The sequence below is a fragment of the Saimiri boliviensis genome, chromosome 21, assembly GCF_048565385.1.
Source record: "Saimiri boliviensis isolate mSaiBol1 chromosome 21, mSaiBol1.pri, whole genome shotgun sequence".
Classification (NCBI taxonomy): domain Eukaryota; kingdom Metazoa; phylum Chordata; class Mammalia; order Primates; family Cebidae; genus Saimiri; species Saimiri boliviensis.
The window spans coordinates 30707852-30735062 of NC_133469.1; the positions used below are offsets into that span (position 1 = coordinate 30707852).

General features: G+C 37.4%; 1 protein-coding gene across 3 annotated transcripts in view; it reads right to left on the reverse strand.

Annotated features, from left to right (window-relative positions):
- The window catches only part of TTC28 (tetratricopeptide repeat domain 28), a 692319-nt gene that overhangs the window by 312367 nt on the left and 352741 nt on the right, over positions 1 to 27211 (reverse strand). For all 3 annotated transcript variants that reach the window (XM_074390786.1, XM_003938479.4, XM_074390787.1), the window contains 2 exons: positions 9284 to 9431; positions 571 to 843 (listed from right to left, as the gene is read on the reverse strand). In XM_074390786.1, the coding sequence (XP_074246887.1) occupies positions 571 to 843; positions 9284 to 9431 (421 nt within the window). The remainder of the gene's footprint in view (positions 1 to 570; positions 844 to 9283; positions 9432 to 27211) is intronic.

A 27211-nucleotide genomic window follows, 5' to 3' on the forward strand; every position in this document is an offset into this window, starting at 1 on the left:
CATTTGACATGTTTTGTAAGCTCAAATCTCTGAAGAGGGCAATGAGTATATTAATCCACATCTCTTGGCCTTTTAGGAGTATTAGCACCTTGTTATATGAGAAAGCTGTAAAGACCTGAATACTCTAAAATAGAGAATGTTCTAGAGGCACTCACTTTTTTTTTTTTTAATTTTTTAGTTTTAAGAGACAGGGTGTCTTGCTTTGTTGCCGAGACTGGAGTGCATTAGTGTGATCATAGCTAAGTGTAACCTTGCATGCTTGGGCTCAAGAAATCTTCCCACCTCGGCTTCCAGAGTAGCTAAGACACAGGTACATGCAACCACACCCAGCTTTTTTTTTTTTTTTTTTTTTTTTTTTTTTTTTTAATAAACAGGGTCTCACTATGTTGCCCAGGCTGGTCTCAAATTCCTGGCCTTAGGCAATCCTACCAAAGCACCCGGATTACAGGTGTCAGCAACCATGCCTGGCCATCACTTTTTATTGCATATGTTATTTTCATTCATGTGAGGTTACTCAGCTTTCTTTCTTCCCTTTTTGCACTGAAATAGAAAAAAGAAGCATCACTCTACCTAAGGTCTTGGCTACATCCAAGTCCTGCTGCATATATCCAGTGCTCTTCTCTGTATTTCCAAGAGACCAGTAAGCACTGCTCAGGGCAGAGAAAACAGAACCTCTCAGTTTGAGGCTGCAGGTGCCAATCTTCAGTGCGGCTTCTAAGACAACCACAGAGGCCCCATGATGGCCAGCTGTCAGGAGTTCCTGCCCAACCACAGACACGACCACAAAGGGACTCTTGTCCAGTTTCATTTTCTGAAGCTGCTGATAAGTGGGCTCGAGGGAGTCTGAAAATCAACAATAACAACAGCAACATTAACAGGAGAATGTAGGATGACACAAAAACAGTCTTTTCTAATGTGCTCTAGAAACAAATGTTTATCATACCTTTTGTGGCTTATTTCAAGTATAAGCTCCTCAACTTTTATTCTAGCACCACCCTAACTGTCCACTTAACTCATATGATTAGTATCACAAACTCCAGTCTAGTATTTTCCTTCTCCTCACTCTTGCATTGTATGTCTTCTTATCCTTTCTTTTGGCCTTTGTGATCATGATGCGCCACCTTCCCTGAATACCTCCCCCCTCAAAATATTACAGGCACATCCCTCAAGTCCCACTTGTACCAGAAATATCCCCAGTTCCTTTGGCATACATTAATCTGCGTATCCAAACTTCTGCTTCATTTTAATAGTACTGCAGTTTGGTCATTAACTATTTTTAAATTGTTCCCCATGTATTAAATTTTAAAATATTTTTCCAGTTAAATCTAAAGACTGCTATAGGACTGTCTTTTGTTACTCCATAGCAAGTGGCACAATGTGAGTACTCAGAAAACTCATCATGGACACAAGGGAAAGTCTCCAACATGTCTGGCATTTGATAGAGGTTTGTTTGTAACAGGTATTGCTCTGTCACCCAGGCTGGAGTACAGTGGCATAATCTTGGCTCACTGCAGGCTCAACCTTCTAGACTCAAGTAAATCCTTCCACCTCTGCCTCCCAAGTAGCTGAGACCACAGGCATACACCGTCGTGCACGGCTAATTTTCAAAATTTTTTTGTAGAGATGAGGTCTCATTATGTTGCTCAGGCTGGTATCAAATTCCTCAGCTCAAGCGATCCTCCTGCCTAGGCCTCCCAAAGTGCTAAGATTACAGGTGTGAATTACCATGTCCAGCCTGGTAAACTTGAATACGAATTACAGATTAATAAACTCGATCCATATTTTTTCCTAGAAGATGCAATAAAAGAAGCTCTCCGAACAAAACCCTTGTCATTCTCACTGGTAACCCAGTATCCACTGCTGCTTCTGAGACTGGTAGCCCCCGACTAAAACAAAATATTATAGATTTTTGTTGTGGTCATAAATGAAACCACAAAGAAATCATCTGAATTTATTAAGATAAGATGAAAGATAAAATTAATGTTGGTTTCATTTTATTTTCATATGGTATTAAAAGGACATAGACAGGGGTCAGTAAGCCATAGATTTTTTTCCCATTTGAAGCTAAGTTTGAATGCAGATAACCTCCAAGCTCCTTCTCCCAATTCTCCTTTTTTCCTTTAAAGACAACTGCAGAGGTATTAACTATAGCCCTACAATGAGATAGCACTTATAAAGCATTTATTATTAGCTTTCCTGAAAAACTATTTCACATTCGTTTTTCCACTATGCACATGTAAAAAAAAAAAAAAGAAAGAAAAAAAAACTATAAAAGGGTTGGTCTCTTTAAATCTTGAATCTCCTAGCCAACAGTACTGCATTAAAATGTAATTCTTACAATTTATGACTTTGAATCTAAACTCTCCACTAAAAAGCTCTCATCTGAATCAACATTGCCACAGAAACCTTGAAACCTGGAAACCTGCTGGTGCCTAAAGCATTTTTTTCCTTCAATCAGATCACTAACAGAGAACAAAGAACATTTTTACACCTGTCAAGATTCAAGCTGTGCAGAGTACTGGTAAACACTAGCTAACCAATGGGGTTAAGTACAGGCATAAGAACCCAGGAATTGCTAGAATACAAAGGAACAATACCATAATGAAATACCGTGAGCAGAATTTTGGTGGTGTCCACTGATGAGTTTGGCAGTTGATGTTGATCACATCAGCATCCCAGTGGCCAATTAGTAGAAACAAAAATAATAGAATTTTAGAGTTGAAAAGACTTTAAAAATATGCTCTCTTAAAAATGAAGAATCTGAATATTTAGGTGATTTACCCAAAGTCAGAAAGCTTGGGACAGAGCCAAGATGAGAACACAGTGTAGGGCTCTAAGCCCACGTTCTATGACACTGCACCAGGCAAGATCATTAGTTGCTAGTGACAGAAACCAATCTTGGCTGCTTGTAAGCAGAAAAGAAGCACACTGAGTGACAACTGGGAAAGGTGGAAAACCAGGCCCCCAAACCCACAGTCAAAATCACACCACAAAAGCTTCCTGTTGACGGCAACTTAACCACTGCAATCAAACACAGGACACCACAGCTAACAATGTTCCTCCCCACACCACCTCACTGAATGCCACCCTTAGAAAATGAGTGTCACTATTGCCACCTCCACCATCAGAACAAATTCTGTGCTATCCTTTCTTCTTTGAACCTTTAGCCCCTGATTCAAGGATGGAGTCCCAGCTGCTAGGGAGAATGGGAAAATTAGGATAAGATGTTTTCAGCTTTTATTATAGACAGCAGAAGCAGAAGTGTATGATGGAGAATTCTAAACACAGGGAAGAGTGTTCAGAAACTGTCAGCCCAAGTTGACTGATGGCTAGCAAAGACACTATGCTTTACTTGCTAGTGGTTCTTCCCATAGCACCCCCAGCTAAGTTAGAGAAATAATCATCTAATTGAGCCTCTGAAATTATACAACATTGGTAGAAAGAGGAGTGAACATTGCCACAGTAAGAAATATCTAGAGTATTCCCTAAAGAGAAAGAAATCTTTAATTGTACAAATTCTCACTAGATGAAAATGAAACTGATGAAAGAGAAGTAGAAGATGAAATTTCCTTTTTCAGTATATAGGCAATACACTTCAAAAGATAAATTATAATGCAAAGATCAGTATAAGGCTAATATACAAAACATGCTATAAGAGTTTGGAAAAGGGAGGGATTATCAAGAGCAACTGGAAAGCTTCATGGCAGCAGAACTTGATCTCTTGAAGAAAGAGTAGGGTTTAGCCAAGTCTTTGTTATTTTCTGAGAGTAGAAGGCATTTTAGGCAGATGATCTATCCTAACAGAAGTGTCAAGAGAAGATAGATACATGAAATTATGAGGCCTGCTGAACAGGCCAGCTTGAACTGATCAACGAATATTTGTAGGGAAGGAAATTGATGTGAAATAATGAGGAAAACACTGAGCAAAATACATACAGATACCTGTATTTCAAAGTCACATAGCCTCAGTCTCTCACTTGGTCAATGCATAGGTTGTAACTGTGGTGACTGTTACACAAATCTATTCATCTATATATGTATGTCTACATGTACAGATATATACATACAAAAGTCCATTTCACTGTATATAAATTTAAAAAAAAATTTTTTTTTTTTTTTGAGACGGGAGTCTCGCTCTGCCACCCAGGCTGGAGCGTAGTAGCACAATTTCAGCTCACTGCAACCTCCACCTCCCAGGTTCAAGTGATTTTCCCACCTCAGCCTCCCAAGTAGCTGGGACTACAGGTACACGCCACCTCGTCTGGCTAATTTTTGCATTTTTAGTAGAGACAGGGTTTCACCATATTGGCCAAGCTGTTCTTAAAATCCTGGCCTTGTCATCTGCCCACCTCGACCTCCCAAAGTGCTAGGATTACAGGCATGAGCCACCGTGCCCAGCCAAATTTTTAAATGTTTTAATATCAAATTTCTCGGCTTGGGCTCTAATTATGTCTCATTGGTCCACACCCACAATCAAAAGCTCAAGATGGCAGCTGTATATGCTTTTGATAATACAAGTGGTAAGGTAAGTTTTCTAAACGTATAGGTGATCACTACAATTATTTCCAACTCTATTATTCTAATTCCTACTTTAGAGTAAACTTGGGCTATTGGCAAAGGGACTAATTTTGAGATTGTAACAGGCTAGGTGAAAGAGAGTTTTGGCAGTCTATAGCTATTAAGATGTTTTTTCTTTCTAGAGTTTATGGCTAATACATGAAATAGGCAATGTCAAACCAATTCCATAAGAGCATAAAGCCCTTTGCAACATCAGTTCAACAACCATCAAGTGTTTTTGAAATGCAGTCTTTAAAAATTTAAGATGAACAAAATAATATTTCCTAACACTTGATGAGCTTGTAGGAATGTATGAGAGGCTAATAATAAACAAATTCATACTCAACTAAGAGATATTCAGTGCTATGAAATGGTGTGTCACTTTTATATTGAAATAGGCCTAAAAGAGCACTTTCAGTATATACATAAAATAAAAAGTTACATGCTAAGAGAGAATTGTGTCATCATAATAGTCGGTAGTTTTTTTCATTCTTAGTAATATATAAAATAATGAGGCCAGGCATGGTTCTCATACGTGTAATCCCAGCACTTTGGAAGTCAAGGCCAATGGCCCAGGAGTTCAAGGCCAGCCTGGGCAACATGGTAAAATCCCATCTCTATAAAAAAAATACAAAAATTAGCCGGGTGTAGTGGTGCAGATGTACAGTCTCAGCTAGCTACTAAGGAGGCTAAGGTGGGAGGATCACCTCAGCTTGGGAAGGTTGAGGCTGCAGTGAGCCATGACCATGCCACTGCACTCCAGTCTAGGTGGCAGAGTGAGGGCCTGTCTCAATAATAATAATAATAATACAACTTTAAATCCAGAATTCTTAGAAGTGGTAAAATGTGCCATGGGACCCCAAAAGAGAAAGGTGTTATTAACTCTATTAGGGTAGGTCTGGGAAGGCTTCCCATAGGAAGTGGCACCTGAATAGAAATTAGAGATATGAGAAGCCATAGCGTTTTCTAGGAACTGCAGGAAGTTTAAGTTGAGGATATCTGGAGATAAGAAGGAAAGAGAGGCAAGGTCTTCTATACTAAGGCCTGAGATAAATTTCTCCAGTGAGTGCTCATAAAGAGGAACTTACGTACTACGTAGTGTTCATTCCACATCCACACCACTACGCTTGCCCTAAACATAAGAGCAATCAGTACTGCTGCTCCTCTCACTCCTCAGTGAGAAGAATGGTGTCACACTGCAGAGGCCTGCCATTAGATGCCAATTCCTTACTTTCAAAACAACATTAGAAGATGGATATTATAATTTCCCTCTACGGAAACAGACTGAAGTATAAAGAAAGGAAGCAAGCTTGCTCAGCCAATGGACTAGCAAATGGCAGTGCTGGAATTAGATTCCAATCTTTTGGGGGTAAAAGCCTGTGTTTTTTTTTTTTTTTTTTGAGACGGAGTGTCGCTCTTGTTACCCAGGCTGGAGTGCAATGGCACGATCTCGGCTCACTGCAACCTCCGCCTCCTGGGTTCAGGCAATTCTCCTGCCTCAGCCTCCTGAGTAGCTGGGATTATAGGCACGCGCCACCATGCCCAGCTAATTTTTTGTATTTTTAGTAGAGACGGGGTTTCACCATGTTGACCAGGTTGGTCTCGATCTCTCGACCTTGTGATCCACCCGCCTCGGCCTCCCAAAGTGCTGGGATTACAGGCTTGAGCCACCGCGCCCAGCCAAAAGCCTGTGTTTTTAACATAACACTTCAGAAGGAAGCCTCCTGTGAAAAGAGACTCCCACCTAAAAAAGAATCAGAGGGAATGAGCCCACTAGGGTAGACAATTAGGCAAATAAAAGGTGAGCCCCAACTTGACCCTGCAAATATACATTTAACAGGCATTCTCCATCAGCACTTCAAAAAATCAGCTTCCCTGGGTCCCCAGGAGCTGGCAGAAACACCACAACAGGTGATAGCCCACAAATGTAATGGTCTTTAGATTGCAGAATTAACAGGAAGAGAGACAATATACATAAAAGGTCCTCAGCAAGAAGCACCCCTAGCATCTTTAGAGGAACAAATAAAGGTAAAACCAATCTCATTTAGTAATTACATTATTAAATCCATTGTTGGCAGTAATAGTATGCTACAACATCCAAATTTGCTTAAATGTTTTTAACATACAATAAACTGAAATTGCTGAAAGATTATCAAAAAAAGAAATAGAATATGGTAAAATGATTACTTGAGAAGTCATATAAAAGTATCAATTTATATTTATTTTATATTTTCATTAATGATTTAACAGAAATACATCATATAAAATAATATAAGTAATATCCACAGGAGAAAAGGTTTAGCTGATATCTGATTTGTGTGCATGAGTGAAACTAAAACAGATTTAATTCAGTTAGAAATGTTGGCAATAATAATAAAAAATCAAATGAGTTTCAACGTGGAAAAACATAATGTATTTGTATGGGGGAAAGGGTATATTAATATAGGTTGGCCCCTGCCTTAAAAAACAAACAAACAAAAAAAACTTATAACTTCCACAAAGACCAAACCACAGGAACACTGTGCAGGTCATGAGAGTTTTGTCTCCTTATAGAAGCACCTGGACCAGAGAGTTTTCTCTTGCATTTAAGGATTACAAAACAAGCTGGTCTGAGTGCAAAAGCAGTTACAACTAACTGATCAAAACCAGTTACAGACTTATCCTTCTACACTCGCACTGCTTCACTTGCCTAGCCTTTAAAATTAAAATTAAAATTAAAATAACGAAACAAAAACAACTGACATTAACAGATCAGACATATATGTAAAGTGACTCAAACTGCACAACTATGCAACAATGGCAAAACTCAGGAAGTTGCAGGATGCTAAAATAAACAATGGCTAAAAAAGTAGGCAGCAAATGATGAAAAATTTTGTCAATTACAACCATATAACAAAAAGAGAGGTTATTAAGATGTGGGATGATGCACAGAACAACATTGCAAAGCCACAGACTCCATAAATTGTTGATAAGAAAAGCCCACCTGGAATAGATAGAGTGGTAAAGGCAATGCTAAAAATAGATGAGATAAATTAAATTGCCTTAAGGGAAGAGAAGGAGATATTGAAGCACTCCAGGCACCAGTAAGAAGCTGCTTTCTCCAGGTTCAGCCTTAGGTCACTTACATAAGATGGGAAAGAGCCTGGTACAGAAAACCCTAAGAGTGACAGCAGCTCTGAGCTATTTCTAGCAGTGCAGGGAAGATTTTCTTACATTTATCTAAATAGATTGCTTCAAAGGCAAAATGGCAAGTATGATTTTGCTGATCTCAACACATTCACTCCCATATTCTAAGGAAGCAGCAGAAGCACCTCAGAATAAAGAGGTAATATCTTCATCAATTAAATAAAAATGTTCCATGTAAATTCCTTGTGGAGGGGTATAAGGAGGGAACAAGAAAAAGCTAGAAAATGGAGAAATAAGATGGTTATTTTTCTTCTTGCCCATTCTGCCTGTGCTCCCTGAGCCCAGGCACTCCAAAATGCATCTGCTCTCTAAGTCACAGTTTATGAACAGCAGGTCCCCAAGGGAGTTCAGCCTGTAGCAAAATCTCAGCTTTGTACAGTCTATAAAATCACATGAAGAGAGGTTTTCTTAACACTTTTTTCCTAAAACATGAAATCCCTAAATTTCAGGAAAATATTTTTTATACATATGAATTACCCAGAGACCAAATGAGTACCATTTGGTTCATCAAACCTTTATTTGGTACATATTTTGAGCCAAATATAATACTAGCCAGTATATTTAAAATATCTAGTGATGCAAACTTTTTCAAAACTAGATAAAATATTGAATGATGCTGCCATAAAAAATTTTAGGTTCATTTTTCCACATGAAAAATTAAAAAACATACCATTTCAGACTAAAAAACAGAGTTCTGCTTGGCATACCCTGTTCAAAATGAACCATTATTAGCTGTCTACTGTTTACCATAAATCTGCCTCATGGTCTCCGTCATCCCCCAAAGACAGCAACTGCTGTATACGTTTAGTCAAATCTTCCCAAGAACTTGTTCCCAAAAAATCAATGTTCCTCAAAACGACGCCAATCTGTTTTGGGCCTCAGAACTCCTCCAACCTCCACAGTAGCATTTTCAGTCCATTCTTTTGTTTTCCAGAATACCAGTCAGTATAAAGTAGAAGTAGGAACGGGGAGAAAATAATGTAAACTGGTGTCTGTCTTGTTTCTTTCTTCTTTTAATTCAACACAATCTTTTAATGCTCCTCAGAAAAATCTGAGACACAGCCTACAATTAATTAGATATACATTTCCTTTATGAAATATAAGAATGTTGAATGTCTTCTCTTATTTGAGTATTTCTAGAAGGCATATTGGTCCAACCGAAGAATGAGTTTCCTACTAGAAGTGCTGTGGTTTAGAATTACAGAATTTCAGACCTACAGAAAAACTATAAGGGCTTTTAAATCATCCTAAAATCCAGAGAAGCTGATCCATTTACCCATGGTCATACAGTTAGCTAATAAAAAATTTAAGAATATAATATAGGTCCACAAAATTCTAGGTGAGTGGCCCTTCTACCATGCTATTCTGCCTCATTAACGTCAGTTGTTGGCAGTGATTCTTGATCTTTCTTGGTCTAAAATATCAAATCTTAGCAAATTTGATAGCCTATCAATTCTCTGTGCCTGAGCCTAAAGGCTTGGAAGGCTAGAAATGTTCTACTTCAAATTAATGTTATACCAAGTACTTTTATCATATTTACCTCTCATGGGAGATTTCATGGCGGCTTCCACCATCCCCACCAGAAGCTGGAGACTCTTGGGGTCTTGAGCCAGTCCAGATGCAAAGGCTGCCAGGGCATCGGCATGACGTCCAAGGTACTGGAGGGCAACACCCTGTCGGAAGTATGCCTAGAAATGAAGGATATATGATACACGTTTTGCCAGTGCTCCAACAAGGCTGATGGTGATTCTTTACTAAAACAACAGATCGGCAGAACTAAGATTGAGATGTACTTGATTTAAAAACATAGTGAACAGTTCATGATAAAATGAACTAACTTATAATATCATAAGCATACTTTTAACAGGCAACCTCTATTTAAATTTTTCATCTTTTCCCTTCTAAGACATCAATTTTATCATATTCTTTGGTATTTATTCACACATTGCTTTTATTGGTTTTGAACTATTTTAAAAATATTTCGTATTCCACCTTTAATGCCATAAGCTCCTCTGAACAGGGACTTGAAGATTTCTTTATATCTCACCTAAGTATCTGGTACAGTGCAAAAATAAATGAGATAAATTCCACTTATTTTCTGTTTCCCCCCTTATATCAAATCAGTGTGTGATTACTAGCAAGATAATTTTAATAATGAGCAACACAACATGGCTACTTAACTTTTAATGTATTGTTTCAAACATAATATTTAAAAGCAATTACCTATAATATGTGTGCTTTGCTTAGAAACCAGTATCAGTCCAATATACTTAGAAATTGTGATAAATTATATTCATGGGATCTAAATGAAGTTTAAAACTCTTAAAACTGCCACTCAATAAAACATATATAATTTAAAATTTTTATATTACACATGACTATACATAGAGAGTGAGAAAGCATCTTTCATGTTTATAAAATAATTTTACATATCTTTATAATGACTCTTTGAGGTAATTTAAGATAGGCCACATCACTCAGTGTTTCTATTAAAAAACAATCCATAAACAGAATGAATACTCAAATCATTATGGACTATGCAGGCTTCTATTAAAGTATCAGCAGCTGTTAAAACTGAGACTCCAGTAAGATAATAAACTGTAAATGCACTTTCATTACTAATTCATAGGATCACTTCCTTTCACTAGACTCAGCTACTGTTTTAATCTTTAATGTGTTTACAAACATTTTCATTACCTTTTTCTTTTTTTTTTTGAGGCGGAGTTTTCGCTCTTGTTACCCAGGCTGGAGTGCAATGGCGCGATCTCGGCTCACCGCAACCTCCGCCTCCTGGGTTCAGGCAATTCTCCTGCCTCAGCCTCCCGAGTAGCTGGGATTACAGGCACGTGCCACCATGCCCAGCTAATTTTTTTGTATTTTTAGTAGAGACGGGGTTTCACCATGTTGACCAGGATGGTCTCGATCTCTCGACCTCATGATCCACCCGCCTCAGCCTCCCAAAGTGCTGGGATTACAGGCTTGAGCCACCGCGCCCGGCTTCCATTACCTTTTTCATTTCACATTTTAGGTGGTTTCTATATTCCAAGAGGCAACAGTATATTCCAACTAAAAATAACTATAGTTTACATAAGTATAGAAATGCTATGTTAAAACTAAGCTAAAAATATACATATTTATTTTTTATACAAATATGTCAAATAACTGTAAACTTATTAAGAGACACAAAAAATGTCTTCGTTACTGATTTCACACGTTACAAGAAACAAAAATCTTGTTAGTATCATCGAATTTTGATAGCTTCTTACATATTCAAAGCAAACCTTTATCATTCATTACTTAAGAAGGCAACTGATTTTCCTGTCTGCCAAGTAAAACCACTGAAACATAGTATTTACCTCCCACTAAGGAGGTAGATAAAGTTCAGTGTTAAATGCAAACATTGGTCTCATATTCACACAGGAGCTCAAGGAGAATATGCATGTTTTGTTTTCTTAGAACACTTACAAATTAGATAAGAAAAGTTAAGGCTGGACCATGCCTCCCACAATCTTGGTTTCTTTTCTTCAGGAAAAGGTTTTAAAAAGAGGTATAGGAGAGAAGGCACAAAGGTCATCTTTACTCTTCCCTTATGCCCTTCTAGAGTCCCTAATCCAGCTTTATAAGATTTTACCTGTTAGAAGCTTAGGGTTGTATCCCTGTAAAGATAGCATAATGAGTATAGCTCTGAAAACCTGCTGCTCAAACTCACAGAGTGGGGCTTTCCCAACATTTATCCATGCAATATTCACTGCATGTACAAATGGATGTTGAAGATGCTGGAGACGATGTGGAGAAACAGAAATGCTTTTACACTGTTGGTGCAAGTATAAATTAGTTCAATCATTGTGTAAGACAGTGTGGCAATTCCTCAAGGATCTAGACCAGAAATACCATTTGACCCAGCAATCCCATTACTAGGTATATACTCAAAGGATTATAAATCATTCTACTATAAAGACACTTGCACACGTATGTTTATTGTGGCACTGTTCACAACAGCAAAGACTTGGGACCAACCCAAATGGTAGAGTGGATAAAAAAAAATGTGGCACATATACAACATGGAATGATATGCAATCATAAAAAAGGATGAGTTCAGGACCTTTGCAGGGACATGGATGAAGCTGGAAACCATCATTCTCAGCAAACTGACACAAGAACAAATACCAAATACTGCATGTTCTCACTCATAAGTGGGAGTTGAACAATGAGAACACATGGACACAGGGAGGAGAACATCACACACTGGGCCTGTCAGGGGGTTTGGGGCTAAGGGAGGAACAGCATTAGGAGAAATACTTAATGTAGATGACAGGTTGATGGGTGCAGGAAACCACCATGACACATGTATACCTATGTAAGAAGCCTGCACGTTCTGTGCATGTATTCTAAAACTTAAAGTAGAATAAAAAACAAACAAAAAACACAAATGGCTGTTGAATAAAAATGAGTTGTTTATCCTTTCGTGAATGATATGTCACTATGGAGTTCAAGCTGATGATAAAACCTAGATTGTGAGTTATTGTAGTAGAATAAAGAGAATCCAGTACAGTACTTGGCAGAGAGTTAAGTACTCAATAAAATTAGCTATTTTCATTATTAGTTAATGGAGAAAGAATCTTAATAAGAACACATAATTATAGACTAACAGAATACAAGGGAGTCCAATAAATATTTTATCATTCAATATATTATTCAATTTCTATCACTGTCTCATTCATTCTTTCCGTTGTTCCAGAAAAGACTATGAGCAATCAATAAACTATGTAATTGAGAATTCTCATTGCTGTAAGGCTCCCAGACAAAATCTATGCCACCTGGCTAAAAGAAATTGGTATTGCCAAGTTCTGAGACAGATAACAGCTACCCATAGGATCCTTTGCCAGTCTCTCCAAAGCAAAGGTCAGGATGTGTTGAGATTCACAGCTGTTTATCACAGCTTCAAGAAAACTGATGTGACCTGCCATAGCCTATCTGCTTCTCCTTCTATGGGTTCCCGCTACTAACATTTATTTCCACAGGTTTCACAGAAAGCCACTTCATCTGGGAGAGGTACACATTTTGATCACTTAGGACTGAGTAGAGGCAGTACATGTGCAGCATGCCAAAGCTGGGATCTCTAGGGCAATGTTGAATACTTGGTGCCCAGTCAACATCAGATCATATACACATTTACTTCATGAACCAACCACACATACACCACATGCCTGTCATTGGTCTGGCAGCAGATGGAGAAGAAAAGGCAACATGGACTAACTGTTGAGAACACTATACCCTGAGTACAATGGTTTTAGGCTGAAGCTTTAGCCAAGAGAAACATATAGGAAGCCAGTTAATACACTCGACTAAATTAGTAGGATGCCTAGATTTTCAAATGTTCCATTCATTTACTTTCTTGCTGTTCACCACAAATACACCACAGTGATTATTCCATGCATACTACTAGGTGATTTCACAAATCGTATAAAGACAACTGGATTACAAGAGTGAATTTCCATTACTTCTTTCCCTCAACTGACATTCCCTAAAAATCGACAGTGCCAGGCATTGTGACACAGAACACAATTAAAAACAAGATAAGAGCACCCTCAAGGTGCTCACAGTTGACAGGGAAAGAATATAAAAGCTCTAAATGTCTTAACTGCTAGCTGTAGTAAGTGCTAACTAAAAGTAACAAATGTTGCAGTATTTCAAAGGTAACAAAAATGTAATTAATGACCAAAGTATTTATGCCCTATTGTTAAAATTGTTAGTATTATTAGCATTTGCTTTTTATTAAGTGGCATTTCTCTCATCTCAAAGGGTTAAAGTAAAAACACCAAAAGGTTAAATAAGTGAAACAGTAAACAATTCACTCTGGAAGCAAGGAAGAACCTTTAAGTCTTTGCTTTCAACACATCATTCCTGGTTCAGAATTCCAAAATGTCACTGAACCCAACAATAACTTAATACCTTATTCTCCATTGACCTAAATGAGTAACAAGGCAAACTACTATGCTCACAGGTACATGTGTATAATTATAACAATATATATAACAAATACATGTAATATGTAATGATATATACAATAGTGTATAATCATATGTACAATGCATAACCTAGTACTTATTTCAAGCATTTGCAAATAATCTGCCTTTGATTTTACCGGTATTTTCAAATATTATACTTTCAAATTCTTTTTTTTTTTTTTTTTGAGACAGAGTCTTGCTCTGTCATGCAGGCTGGAGTACAGTGGCACGATCTCAGCTCACTGCAACTTCCACCTCCTGGGTTCAAGTGATTCTCTTGCCTCAGCCTCCTGAGTAGCTGGAACTATAGGCATGCATCACCACTCCCAGCAATTTTTATATTTTTAGTGGAAATGGGGTTTCACCATGTTGGCCAAGCTGGTCTCAAACTCCTGACCTCAAATGATCCACTCAACTCAGCCTCCCAAAGTGCTGGATTACAGGCGTGAGCTACTACGCCTGGCCTACTTTAATATTCTTAGTCTGTATTTCATATTTGGAAAATTTGAACTTTTAAAATCTGAAGAATAATTATTTCTAACTATAACACAGTGTTATATCTTCTAGTAAATATGTTTTCCACATAATCACCATCTTTGTTCAACTATACTTGTAAATCATATGATTTGCTACTAAAATTTCCCTTATTTTATTTTAAAGATGAGTAGAAACGGGGAAAATAGAAATGCTGATGCTAGTTTTTAAAAAGCAGTATCACTGATTTACTATTTAACACAACTGGGTCAAAAGCAAAAATGATTATAAGAGTCCAAAACTAATGAATACAAAACAACTTTGTTCAACTGTGATGGAAAAGGATAAAGTTAGAGAATATGTAAAACTTGGTTTTGAAAGAAAAGATGAATTTTGAAAACTTTATATTTTTTGCAGGTACACAATAGATATATAGATTTATGGGATACATACATTTAATACAGGCATATAATGCAAAACAATCACGTTAGAGTAAATGGGGTGTCCATCACCTCAAGCATTTACCCTTTTTCTGTGTTGCAAACAAGCCAATTATACTTTTATTTTTTGTGTGTGTTTTATTTTTTTTTGAGACGGAGTTTCGCTCTTGTTACCCAGGCTGGAGAATGGCGCGATCTCGGCTCACCACAACCTCTGCCTCCTGGGTTCATGCAATTCTCCTGCCTCAGCCTCCTGAGTAGCTGGGATTACAGGCACGCGCCACCATGCCCAGCTAATTTTTTGTACTTTTAGTAGAGAAGGGATTTCACCATGTTGACCAGGATGGTCTTGATCTCTTGACCTCGTGATCTACCGGCCTCGGTCTCCGAAAGTGCTGGGATTACAGGCTTGAGCCACCGCGCCCGGCTATACTTTTATTTTTAAATGTACAACAAATTATTGTAGACTATAGTTATCCTTCTGTGCTACCAATACTAGATCTTATTCATTCTATGTAACTAAATTTTTTTACTCATTAACCATCCCACCTTATTTGCCCACGGCACATACTACCCTTTCCCAGGCTCTGGTAACCATCATTCTACTCTATCTCCAAAAGTACAATGTTTTAATATTTTTAGCTCCCATAAGAGAAAATGCAAAGTTTATCTTTCTATGCATATCTTATTTCACTTAACATAATAACCTCCAGTTCCATCCATGTCATTGCAAGTAACAGAATGTCATTCTTTTTATGATTGAAAATATGTATATGTACCACCTTTTCTTTATCCATTCCTCTGTTGATGGAAACAGGTTGCTTCCAAATCTTGGCTATTGTGAATAGTGCTGCAATAAACATGGGAGTGCAGATACCTCTTTGACATATTGATTTTCCTTATATACATAGCAGAAGAATTGCTGGAACATACAGTAACTCTATTTTTAGTTTTTTGAGGAACCCACAAACTGTATTCCATAATGGTTAAACTAATTCCATTTCCACCAACAGTGTATAAGGATTCCCTTTTCTCCACATCCTCATCAACATTTGTTACTGCTTGTCTTTTGGATAAAAGCCATTTTAACTGTGGTGAGATGAGGAGTTTTGAGTTGCATTTCTGGAGTTTTGAGTTGCATTTCTCTGATGATCAATGATGCTGAGCACCTTTTCATATACTTGTTTGTCGTGTGTGTCTTTTTTTTTTTTTTTTTTTTTTAATGGAGTCTCACACTGTCACCCAGGCTGGAGTGCAGAGGCTCAATCTTGGGTCACCGCAACCTCCATCTCCCAGGTTCAAGCGATTCTCCTGCCTCAGCCTTCCAAGTAGCTTGAGAAATGCCTATTCGTATCATTTGCCCATTTAAAAAATCGGATTATCAATTTTTTTTCCTATAGAGTTGTTTGAGCTCCTTATATATTCTGGTTATTAATCCCTTGTCAGAAACAGAGTTTGCAAATATCTTCTTCCATTCTGTGAGTTGTTTCTTCACTTTGTGAATTGTCCCTTTGCTGTGCAGAACCATTATAATTTCATGTGATTCCATTTGTCTATTTTTGCTTTGGTTGCCTGTGCTTACAGGCACAAGAAACTTTGCCCAAGCAAATATTCTAAAGAGCTTCCCCAGTGTTTTATTTTAATAGTATGAGGTCTTATATTTAAGTCTTGAATCAATTTTCACTTTTTATATGGTAAAAGGAAACTAGTTTCATTCTTCTGCATATTCAGTTTTCCCAGCACCATTTATTGAATAAACTGTCATTTCTCCAATGTATGTTCTTCGCACTTTTGTTGAAAATGAGTTCACTACAGATGAAGAATTTGTTTCTGGGTTCTCTATTCTGTTCCATTGGTCTATGTGTCTGCTTTTATGCCAGCTTCATGCTGTTTTCATTACAACAACTCTGTAGTATAATTAAAAGTCAGGTAATGTGATTCCTCCAGTTTTGTTCTTTTTGTTCAGGATAGCTTTGGCTATTCTGGGTCTTTTGTGAAGAATGTCACTGGAATTTTGATGTGGACTGCACTGAATTTCTAGATTGCTTCAGGTGGTATGGATATTTTAATAACATCGTCCTAATCTGTGCACATGGACTATCTTTCCATTTTTTGTAACCTCTTCAGTTTCTTGCATCAATGTTTTATAGTTTTCATTGTAGAGATTTTTCACTTGTTTGCTTAATTCCTAGGTCTTTTATTTATAGCTATTATAAATGAGATTAAATTTTTTTTTTCCAGATTGTTTGCTGTTGGGAAATAGAAAAGTTACTGATTTTAGTATGTTGGCTTTGTATCCTTCTACTTTACTGAATTTATTTATAAGTTCTTTTTTTTTTTTTTTTTTTAGACGGAGTTTCGCTCGTTACCCAGGCTGGAGTGCAATGGCACGATCTCGGCTCACTGCAACCTCCGCCTCCTGGGTTCAGGCAATTCTCCTGCCTCAGCCTCCTGAGTAGTTGGGATTACAGGCATGCGCCACCATGCCCAGCTAATTTTTTGTATTTTTAGTAGAGACGGGGTTTCACCATGTTGACCAGGATGGTCTCGATCTCTTGACCTCGTGATCCACCCACCTCGGCCTCCCAAAGTGCTGGGATTACAGGCTTGAGCCACCGCGCCCGGCCTGTTTATAAATTCTATCAGTTTCTGGAAGAGTCTTTAGGTTTTTCCAAACATCAGATCATATCTGCAAACAAGACCAATTTGATTTCTTCCTTTCCAGTTTGGATGCCCTTTCTCTCTTCTCCTATTGTTCTAGTGAGGGCTTTGAATACTAGGATGAGTAACAGTGGTGAAGTGGGCATCTTGTCATGTTCCAGGTATCAGAGGAAAGGCTTTCAGTTTTTCCCAATTCAGTATGATACTTGATGTGAGTCTGTTGAATACTTTTGTGTTGAGGTATATTCCATTTCCAATTTTTTAGGGTTTTTTTTTTGTCATGATGCGATGGTGAACTTTATCAAATGCTTTTTCAGCATCAATTAAAAACGATCATATGGTTTTTCACCTTCACTCTGTTGATTCAATGTATCACATTGATTAACTTGCCTGTTAAACCATCCTTGCATCTCTGAGATAAATTCCACTCAGTCATAATGAATGATCTTTTTGACCTGTTGTTGAATTCAGTCTGTTAGTATTCTGTTGAGGATTTTTGCATCAATGTTTATCAGGGATACTGTCCTGTGCTTTTCTTTTTTTAATATGTCTTTTTATAACTTTTAAGTTCTGGGGTACATATACAGGTTTGCTACATAGGTAAATGTGTGTCATGGGGTTTTGTTGTGCAGATTATTTCATCACCCAGGTATTAAGCCTAGTGTCCATTTGTTATTTTTCCTGATCATCTCCCTCCTCCCACTCTCCACCCTCTAAGAGGTCCCAGTGTGCGTTGTTCCCCTCTATGTGTTCCTGTGTTCTCACCATTTAGCTCCCACTTATAAGTGAGAACATGCAGTATTTGGTTTTCTGTTCCTGTGTTAGCTTGCTAACAATAATGGCCTCCGTTTCTATCCATGTGCCTGCAAGGACATTATCTCTTCCTTTTTATGGCTGCATAGTGTTCCATGATATAAATACACTACATTTTCTTTATCCAATCGATCACTGATGGACATTTACGTTGATTCCATGTCTTTGCTATTGTGAATAGTGCGGCAATGAACATATGGGTGCATTTGTCTTTATAACACAATTATTTATATTCCTTCGGGTATATACCCAGTAGTGGGATTGCTGGGTCAAATGGTATTTATGTCTTCAGGTCTTTGAGGAATCACCACACTTTATTCCACAATGATTGAACTAACTTAACTCCCAATAGTGTATAAGCACTCCTTTTTCTCCACAACCTTGCAAGCATCTCTTATTTTTTGATTTTTAATAATAGCCATTCTGACTGGTGTGAAATGGTATTTCATTGTAGTTTTGACTTGCATTTCTCTAATGATTTATCTTTGTCTGGTTTTGGTATTAGGGTAATATTGGCCTCATAGAATGAGTCTGGAAGTATTTCCTCATCCTCTATTTTTCGTAACAGTTTGAGTAGGATTGGTATTCATTGTTTGTTTGGTTAAGTTCAGCAGTGAAGCCACCAGGTCCCAGGTTTCTTTTCTGGGAGAATTTTTAATTACAGCTTGAATTGTGTTACTTGTTACTTGTTCTGTTCAGGTTTTGAAGTTCTTCACAATTCAATCATGGTAGGCTGTATGTGTCTAGGAATTTATCCATTTCTTCTAGGTTTTCCAATTAACTGACATATAGTTGCTCACATATTCTCTAATAATCTTTTGAGTCTCTGTGGTATCGGTTGTAATGTCTCCATTTTCATCTCTGATTTTATTTATTTGGGTCTCCTCTATTTTTGTAAGTCTGGCTAAAGGGTTTTTTTATCTTCTTTTTAAAAAGCCAACTTTTCATTTCATTGATCTTTTGTATTGCTTTTTTCACTTAAATTTCATTTATTTCTGCTACAAGCTTTATTATTTATCTTCTTCTACTAATTTTAGATTTGTTTTGCTATTGCTTGCTTTAGTTAAGATGCATTGTTAAGATTTTTTTGTGTGTAGTTGCTTATGGCTATAAACTTTCCTCTTAGTATGGGTTTAATGTAACCCATAGGTTCTGGTATGTTGTGTATCCATTATCATTTGTTTCAAAAAAATTTTCAATTTTATTCTCAATTGCTTTATTAACCCACCAGTCAGTCATAAGCACATTGTTTAATCTCCACGTGTTTGTATAGTTTCCAAAATTTCTCTTGCTTTTGATTTCTAGTTTTATTCAATTGTGGTCAGGGAAGATACCTGATATTATTTCAAATTTTTTTGAATTTTTAAAGACGTTTTTGTGGCCTAATATATAGTCTATCCCTGAGAATGATTTATGTGCTGAGGGGAAGAATGTGTATTCTGTAGCCTTTGGATAAAATGTTCTGTAAATATCTATTAGGTCCGTCTCTATACTGCAGATTAGGTCTGATGTTCCTTTGTTGATTTTCCAACTGGATGATCTGTCCAATGCTGAAAGTCGGGTACTGAAGTCTCTAGCTATCACTGTACTGGAGTTTATCTCTCTCTTTAGTTCTAATAATATTTGCTTCATATATCTGGGTGCCCAAGTGTCGGATGCACATATATTTACAAGTTTTATAGCCTCTTGCTGAATTGACCCCTTTATCATTAGATAATGACCTTTGTCTCGTTTTTGTCTTGAAATCTATTTTGTCTGATATAAGTGTAGCTACTTCTGCTCTTTTTTAGTTTTCATTTGTATGGATTATATTCTTCCATCTCATTATTTTCAGTCATGTGTACCTTTACAGGTGGAGTGTGTTTCTTGTAGGTAACAGACCATTGGGCTTTGTGTGACCATTCAGCCATTGTCTTTTGATTGAAGAGTTTTGTCCATTTATATTCAATATTGTTATTGATAAATAAGGATTTACTCTTGCCATTTTGTAATTTGTTTTCTGGTTGCTTTCGGTATTCTCTCCCTTCTTTCCTATCTTCCTTTCAGTGAAGGTAATTTTCTCTGGCAATATGTGTTAATTTCTTGCTTTTTACTTTTTGTGTTTCTTTGTTTTTTGATTTGAGGTTAACCATGAGGCTTCCAAATACTATGCTATAACCCAATATTTTGAACAGTTGACAACTTAACACCGATTGCAAAAATACACAAAGAAACAAGCAACGAGAAAACTAATAAAAACTTTACACTTTACCTTCATCTGCCTGCTTTTTAACATTTACTGGTGTCTGTTTATATTTTATTTTACTGTCTCTGTCTTGAAAAGTTGTTATAGTTACTATATTAGATTAGCTTATCTTTTTTAATTATTATTTATTTATTTATTTGACACTCAGGGTCGACCAGGCTGGAGTGCAGTGGTGTGATCTCAGCTCACTACAGTCTCAATCTTCCAGGCCCTCGCAATCCTCCCACTTCAGCCTCCTGAATACCTGGGATTACAGGTACATGCCACAACTCCTAGCTAATTTTTGTTGAGACAGGGTTTCACCATGTTGCCTAGGCTGATATTGAACTCCTGGGCTCAAGTGATCTGCCTACCTCGGCCTCTCAAAGGGCTGGGACTACAGGCTTGAGCCACCCCCTCAGCCCAGATAATTTTTTATTGCTCATTAATGTCCTTTTCTTTCAGAGTGAATAACTCCCTTAGCATTTCTTTTAGAATAGGCCTGATGAAATCCCTCAGCTTTTGTTTGTCTGCTAACATCATTATATCTCCTTTACGTTGGAAGGATATTTTTGTCAGATACACTATTCTAACATACAAGTTTTCTTCCTTCAGCTCTTTAAATATGTCATGCCACTTTCTCCTGGTCTGTAAAGTTTTCACTGAAGTCTGCTTCCAGCTGTATTGGAGCTCCATTGTATGTTATTTATTTTCTCTTGCTGCTTTTAGAATTCTTTCTCATCCTTAATCTTCAGTACTTTGATTATTAAACGCCTTGAGGTAGTCCTCTTTGGGTTAAATCTGCTTGGTATTCTATAACCCTATCATTCCTGACTATTGATATTTTTCTCTAGGTTTGCAAAGTTATTTCCCCTTTGAATGAATTTTCCACCCTGATCTCACTCTCTACGTCCTCTTTAAAGCCAGTAATTCTTAGATTGTTCCTTTTGGGACTGTTTTCTAGATCTTGTAAGCCCACTTCATCATTTTCTGTTCTTTGTTCTTTTTGTCTCTCTGTGTATGTTTGAATAGCCTGTCTTCAAGCTTAATAATTCCTTCCTCTGCTTGATCAATTCTTTTGTTAGGAAACTGTATTGCCTTCTTTCATATATCAATTGTATTTTTCAACTCCAGAATTTCTGCTTGATTCTAATTATTTCAATTGCTTTATTAAATTTATCTGATAGAATTCTGAATTTTCTGTATTATCCTGAATTTGAGTTTCTTCAAAACAGCTATTAATATTTTGAATTCTCTTTCTGAAAGGTCACATATCTCTGTCTCTCCAGGATTGGTCTCTTAGTGCCTTGTTTAGTTCATTTGGCGAGGTCATACTTTTCTGGATGGTCTTCTTGATGCTTGTGGATCTTCATAAGTGTCTGGGCACTGAAGAGTTAAGTATTTATTGGAGGCTTGCAAAAGTTAAGTGACTAGCCTGAGGCAGCCCAGCTTAGTAGGCTGAATAATGACACCCACAAAATGCCCATGCCCTAATCCCTGAAACCTGTAAGAAATGTTACCTTACATGTTAAAGGACTTTGTCAGTGTGACTAGGAATCTCAAGTTGGGGGACTATATGAGTGGGCCCAATGTAATCAGGGAGGTCCTTATAAGACAGGGCAGTAGGAAATGTTGAAGATTGAAGCATAAGTTTGAATTGATGGGAAGAAGTGGTCACAGCCAAGGAATGCAGCCAGCTTCTAAAGCTGTAAGAAGCAAGAAACACATGAGGATTCAGAATGAAACAGCCCTATGGATACCTTGATGTTAGAGCCCTGTAAGACTCATTTTGGGCATCTGAACAGCTCCAGAACTGTCAGAGAATAAATATGTGTTGTTTTAAGCTACTAAATTTGTGACTGTTGACAAACATTAAGTTTATCCTGCTCCCAAGGTTTCCCTGTGGAAGATACTTTTAGTTTGTAATTAGGGGTACTCGGGTAATAGCTGCCTACCTGGTATATTCCTGAGTTATGTGCATACGTAGAATACCTATGCATTAATAAGAATCACCTGTCAAAGAGCAAATAAATGTGTGCATGAATCTCTGCTCGAGAACTTCAGTCCTGGAGAGCTGTCAGTCCCGCAGGCTCTGAGGTTGTTGGTCCCCAGATAGATCCACTCTGTTGTGCTATCTGGGTGCCTGCCTCTCAATACCTTAAGCCCACATGGGTGGGAGCCTCCCGATCAAGCAAGTTCTCGGTAGTGATCATTTGTTATATTAGCAAAAGGATAACTAATGTGCCTAGGAAATGCCCCGTTCAGTATCTTCAGTGCTAGAATAGGGTTGATGGGCTAGGAACTTTCTAATATTGAACAGAAGTGATTCTCTCACTGTTACGCTCTATTTGGCATTGCTATTTATTCAGGTGGCTCATCTGCTTCACCAGCTCACATATTATAAGTCACCTTTTGTAAAGTGGGTAAAGGGGTGACAAAAATTAGACACAAAATAAACATTCATGATCATAATGATTACTCTGAGTCATTAAGGAAGTAGTTAATTTATGTTTGTTATCTTCTGTTTCAAAAGCCTATATAATAGATAATACATTTCAGGGAAACTTCAATCAAAAAAATTTTTTAATGTTTACACTTTGGCAGTTGACTGGGCAGGCTGCAGTTATCCAGTAAGTTAATTGTTTGGAAAAGACATTAAATGCAGGTTAAATAAGGTCCTTTGGCTTGAGTGGAAAAGAAAAAACAGGTGTCAGAAAACAAAAGACCAAAAATCTGTCTAAAGGCACATATCACTCCTTCCTTTCAGTGACTTATCCTGATTCATTGATTATTAGAATTATTTCAGGGTTTTCCAAGGCCCAAGCCCAATACCTATTTTAGAATGAAAGAGTCCTGTATTGTCATATCAGTCCTGCCACTATAAATTATCCTAAGTTTTGCTACATATATGTAGGCATTTTATTTTTCAAAACTTTTTTTCTAAGTTGTCATTTGTGAAACAGCTATTCTGTACCAGACGATGAGCTTTCCACAGTTTATCACTAACCTTCACAATACCCTGCAAGAAGTTCTTATGATGACTGTTGCACAAAAGAGGTGGTTACAAAACTTATCCCAAATCATACAGCTACAAAGTAAGACAAATCTACTGTCATAGTCTCTTTCTACTTTCCACACGGCCTCCTTGATACAAGAATTAATGGTGTGCAATCAATTTCTAAATCAGCTTTTTGTCCAGAAATTCTTTTACTTGTAAAATTCAATGTATGGAAGCAGAAATTAAGGAAAATCAGAAATGACACAGAAAATGTATAAACATGAATATTTAATATCTATTCCATTAGCAACCGTTGATTGTAGAACAATTTTTAATGAATTGGATGGAGGGAAAATTCATTTCATTAACCTTTCAAATAAATGTATTATTATTGAACCAAACAGGCCACTATACTTGGAACTCAGTCCAATGTTAATTAGATTACAGGCATGAGCCTTTAAATCAAAGAGAAACAAAAGGAGCCATCAGCAAGCTTCTCAGCCAATGCCTATTTGGTAGCTAAAATGGATTTTTTTTAAATCAGAAGTATACTTTGCTGTATTTCTTTTATTTTCTGATATAGTCAAGTGAATTTTATCTTGCTATTTGTTGACACTTTATATTAAAAATAAAATAAAATCTTGAGAATCAGCAAAGAACACATTCTTCATGTCAGAATGTGTTTTACCTGATCAGCTCGGAGTAAACATTCCTACCTCTCCAGAAAACTACACTTCTGTTTTTCACTAATCTGTCATATTGTATGCTGAAAGCACATGCAAAAGGATTGAGAGCTATTTTAGAAAACACCATTATTTAGTTTGGAACGCAGAATGAGAGGCCCAAATGCCCTAAACATAAATGTTCTAACCAAATCTGCAGCTGTGAATTGTTTCTCTTTCTAACACTGACTTTTGGTACATTTAGAATAAACTTCTAGAGGAAGCCTGCCCTCAATTCTGATTGTTTCATGTATCAGCTACTTCTTTTCCCAAAATTAATGTTAAAAGAATTGTATCAAAAGTGTTATTAAGGTGACAGGTTTATGAGAAAATCATATTTTAAAAAAGAATTACAAATTTGAAAAGAAGTCAAAGAAAAGACAAAATGCCAACCAGGAATTAAAAATAACTAAGTAGGTGTTATTTTCTAGCAATGGGAGGCCCCGAAGTACAGTTTATGACAGATTATAAAATGTGTACACCATCACTGGAGTTTCTCTCTTCTAAGCTTTAAAAATAAACAATGAAAGAAGTATGCAGTCCCCTAGAGCAATGGTTCTGAATTTTCCATATCTTGTGCCTTCATTCTATGGGTGTAGTGTAGGAAATGTGTAAAGTCATGCCTCCCCCCTCATCCAAAAAAAAAAAAAACCTCTAGAGATTTATCTGAACATTCTCCAAGAAATCATCTGGCTTCAGCATAACTTGCATGTCCCTTCCCTACCAATCTTATCCCAACCCTAGAACACATAGAGCGTGTGCTTTTATACACATAGCCTGATTCTGGTCCTGAGAAATATGGTAAGATCAGAAGCAAAACAGAAAAACATAATAGTAGCAGAGAGAATGGTGAATTAGGAAAAGCAGTGAAGCCAAAAACATGGGAATTAAACAGCCTAAATTCTCACCAACTGTTGAAAAAAAAAAACATGGCATCTTGGCTACCATAATGTAACCATGCCCAAACCATGTCAGATTAATGAGAATGCACTCCTTCCAGAAAGTAGTCTATGAAAAATTATTACTATAAGTAGGTATACACTGAGATATGGGCACTCTGCATAAGGCTTCTTCAGGCAGATGAAAGTCTACCGTTAATGACTTATTCTTTTGATCTTTCTAGGTATCAACTCTTTATTTTCCCTTCAAATTATTCAAATGGAATTCTCTAGCATTATACCAGAAAGAAGACTACAGTAATACACTAACATGATACATCTCCTGAAATGTCAAAGTTACTTGAAGTTTTGCGAAGAGAATTTTTTTCCAATTAATATGCTTTATTTTTAGAGCAGTTTTGGGTACACAGCAAAACTGAACAGACAGTAGAGTTCCCATATACCCATCCCCACACATGTATAACCTCCCCCATTATTGACATCCCACACTGCAGTGTTCTATTATTTGTTATAATCTGAAGGATTATTTTAATATAAAAATTATTGAATAAAATGAAGAGTTCACACAATTTTTTAAAAGAGGAAATACAAAGAAATGCCCATCTCTACTCCTCCTATAGCCCCAATTCTTGGAATAGTCCCTCTCTTCTTTCCCACTTTAGATGTTTGGGAAAGCAAAGCTCAAGAAATATTGCTAGGCTTACTGACAACTAATACCTTTGCCAATTGCTAGTGAGTAGTAAGAGTCCCCAGAAAGGAACATGCATCTGAGAGAAGGACCTGAACAGGGTGACATGAGCAAGTGATAACAACAGGGCAGAAAGACAAATATATATGCCTAAAAAAACACTTGCATAAATATTTCACACATTTTTCTACGGAATAAACTTACAAACCATAAGTGGTGGCTCATATCTGTAATCGCAGCACTTTGGGAGGTCAAGGTAGGAGGATCACTTTGAGTCCAGGAGTTCAAAACCAGCCTGGACAACATGGCAAGATCCTGTCCCTACAAAAAAAATTTTTTTAATTAAAAAAAAGCCAAGCATGGTGGGGCACACTTGTAGTCCTAACTATGTGGGAGGCTAAGGCAGGAAGATCACTTGAGCCCAGGAGGCCAAGGCTTCTGCAAGCCATGATCACACCACTGCACTCCAGCCTGGGTAAGGGAACAACACTCTGTCAAAAAAAAAAAAAAAAAAAAAAAGAATAAACTTCCCAGCCTCTGTTTTTCTCTTTCCCATTTTATATGAACTTTCCTTTTTTTTTTTTTTTTTTTGAGACGGAGTTTCGCTCTTGTTGCCCAGGCTGGAGTGCAATGGCGCGATCCTGGCTCACCACAACCTCCACCTCCTGGGTTCAGGCAATTCTCCTGCCTCAGCCTCCTGAGTAGCTGGGATTACAGGCACGCGCCACCATGCCCAGCTAATTTTTTTTGTATTTTTAGTAGAGACGGGGTTTCACCATGTTGACCAGGATGGTCTCGATCTCTTGACCTTGTGATCCACCCATCTCGGCCTCCCAAAGTGCTGGGATTACAGGCTTGAGCCACCGCGCCCGGCCCCATTTTATATGAACTTTCTACATTGACATATGTGTGTAGGGTACCATGCATCAAAATGAAAAAATAAGAAAAGAAAAATGGCTACATTTCAATACTTACTAATATAAAATACAACATGGTATTTTCTCTTTTCAAAAAGAGGTTCCAGTTCTAAGCAAGATGGACCAAGTACACTCCACCTAATATTTTCTACTGAATATAACTATACCCTGAAAAGACTTCACAGAATAGCTCTCTGAAGACCCTGAAGAGTAAATAGTAGCAGGAGACTCAAGGGAGGAGACCAGAATTCAAAGCAGTATCAAGCTAGCAATGGGTTTCCTGATTTGTTTTGGTTTTCCTTTCCCGTCTGGTGTTACCAGCTTGCATTCAAAGGCAGCTCCAAATCAGGATGCACTTATTGGATGCAAACAGAAAGTGTGCCAAGAAAAGCCTTCTCTTAGGTCAGAGAAGGAAAAAAGGGAACTTCCAATGTCGGAAAGAATGGAGAAAATCTGTTTTTCTTAACAGTCCCTCCCAGTCCACATTCCAGGCAAGCCAGCAGTAACAGGGAGATCAAAGCAGTGGAGTGGACCAGGGGCAGTGGCTTATGCGTGTAATCCCAGTACTGTGGGAGGTCGAGGCAGGAGAATCCCTTGAGTCCAGTAGTTCGAGGCCAGCCTCGA